This window comes from Echinops telfairi, unplaced genomic scaffold (assembly GCF_000313985.2).
Source record: "Echinops telfairi isolate 266 unplaced genomic scaffold, ASM31398v2 ScPeMD7_1;HRSCAF=3_0, whole genome shotgun sequence".
Lineage (NCBI taxonomy): Eukaryota > Metazoa > Chordata > Mammalia > Afrosoricida > Tenrecidae > Echinops > Echinops telfairi.
This window is the reverse complement of record NW_022103896.1, coordinates 72658455-72660159: the sequence shown is the minus strand read 5'-3', so window position 1 is coordinate 72660159 and position 1705 is coordinate 72658455. Positions and strand designations below refer to the sequence as shown.

The window sequence follows — 1705 nt, the reverse complement described above, 5'->3', positions numbered from 1 at the left end:
TAATAATTCCACAAATTAAAAAATAATGCTGAAGATAATTTTGCTAACACTGGTAGACTCACACTATTTTTATTATGTATTATAGCTATAGCCTGTCTACTGTCCCACCGTTCATCTTAGTTGATAAAATTGTAATTGATTGGGCTACCACCTGGCTGTAATTGAGTCCTATTGGGGTGGCTGGTCTGTTGCTATGATGCTAGAAGTTATGCTATGAGGAATCCAAATATCAGCAGGGCATTTCATATTCCTATGCTGGACAGGTTGCAGCAGAGTTTGTATATTAAGATAGACTAAGAAGAAAGGCCTGATGATCTATTCCAGAAAGTTACCTGATGAAAATACTAGGACCACAACAGAATGTTGTTTGATAGCGTGTTGGACGATGAGTCCATGAGGTTGAAACACAATCAAAATATACAGTGCCTGCAACACTGGCATTGCCCATACCCATGATGGGGAAGGTAGCAGAAGACTGGGCAATGCTTTGCTCTGGATGTCACGAGTCAAAGCAAATTTTGGGGCAGAGAGCCACGTGACAAAATTGATTGGGGGTGGTTGCCTGGAAGGGTATGTGGAAGGAGTCTAGCCTGGGCCCATGATCAGCTATTTTGTCTGACCCCGGAGGAGCTGGAGGAGAAAGGAGACGCTAGCTCAGACCCTGAAGCTCACACAGTGAATGCATGATGCACTTCATTTCTCGGGGCCTTTCTAAGGTTGGCTTTCCAATACTATTAGTGCTTCTAAAAATATTATTCAAAGGCATTTATTTGGTTTATTTTATTTTCCAAATATTAGGCTCTAATTTTTGAGGGAGCTCAGGAAGGACTCTGCCAAAGGGCAGCTCTGAACAATTGCATTGTGACACGATTTCCCCCTTCTTCCCTCATGCTGTCAGTATATGCCTCCTGCCTACTTCCTCTGGAAAATACTTCCCCTGCTTAAAAGAACATTCTCCCATTCTTGAAAGGTGAGTCCCAATGAAACATGGAATGCAGCAGTCATATATTTGCCCTGTGAGTGGTCGATAAGTGAATGACTGATGGACTGATAGATTAGAGATGAAGACTGACATCCCTGATTGCCACTGACAGAAGAAAGCGTTTCCCTTTGCAAAAGAGATGCAAACGCTTAACCAGATTCAGAACACAAAACACAGCTCCTGTTGTAGTTTTATGATTGACAAGTATTCCTTGGTTTGTGCATTTACATCTGTGTTTAAATTTTCAGTTGTGGGTTGACAGATTGAGATCCTTGATTCTTAAGCATATATCTTTTAAACCCTTTCATTTTCTTTGACAAATTATAGCTCTAATGCACAGATCGGTGTCATTCTATAGATTAGATTTCCACATGCAGGAAAACACCAGTCTCACATCACAGTCGAAATGGGCTCATCGTTTTGCAGAGTGAAAACGTGTAGAAACCTTATGGTCCGCATCCCAATTAGCCCAAACTTACCGCACCATTTCACTCTCCAGTTCCGATTGGCATCAACGCCGCGGCAGCGAAACCTTGAGTTCCTTGACCTTGTTTTCCTCCAAAATCGATCCTATATATAATGAAGGAAGCAGGTACAGAGAAAACACTTGCAAGGTGATTCCCATGCCTTTGAGAGCCCCGTTAGTTAACCGATCACACCACCGAGGTGAGAGGCCTCAGCCGGTATGTGTATTCAGGTAATAGGAAGAGAACTGAATTATCA

General features: G+C 42.3%; 1 protein-coding gene across 1 annotated transcript in view; it reads right to left on the bottom strand.

Annotated features, from left to right (window-relative positions):
* The window catches only part of CPA6 (carboxypeptidase A6), a 380767-nt gene that overhangs the window by 76370 nt on the left and 302692 nt on the right, over positions 1-1705 (bottom strand). The window contains exon 8 of the mRNA XM_004697528.2: positions 1462-1552. Coding sequence (XP_004697585.1) covers positions 1462-1552 — 91 coding nt within the window. The remainder of the gene's footprint in view (positions 1-1461; positions 1553-1705) is intronic.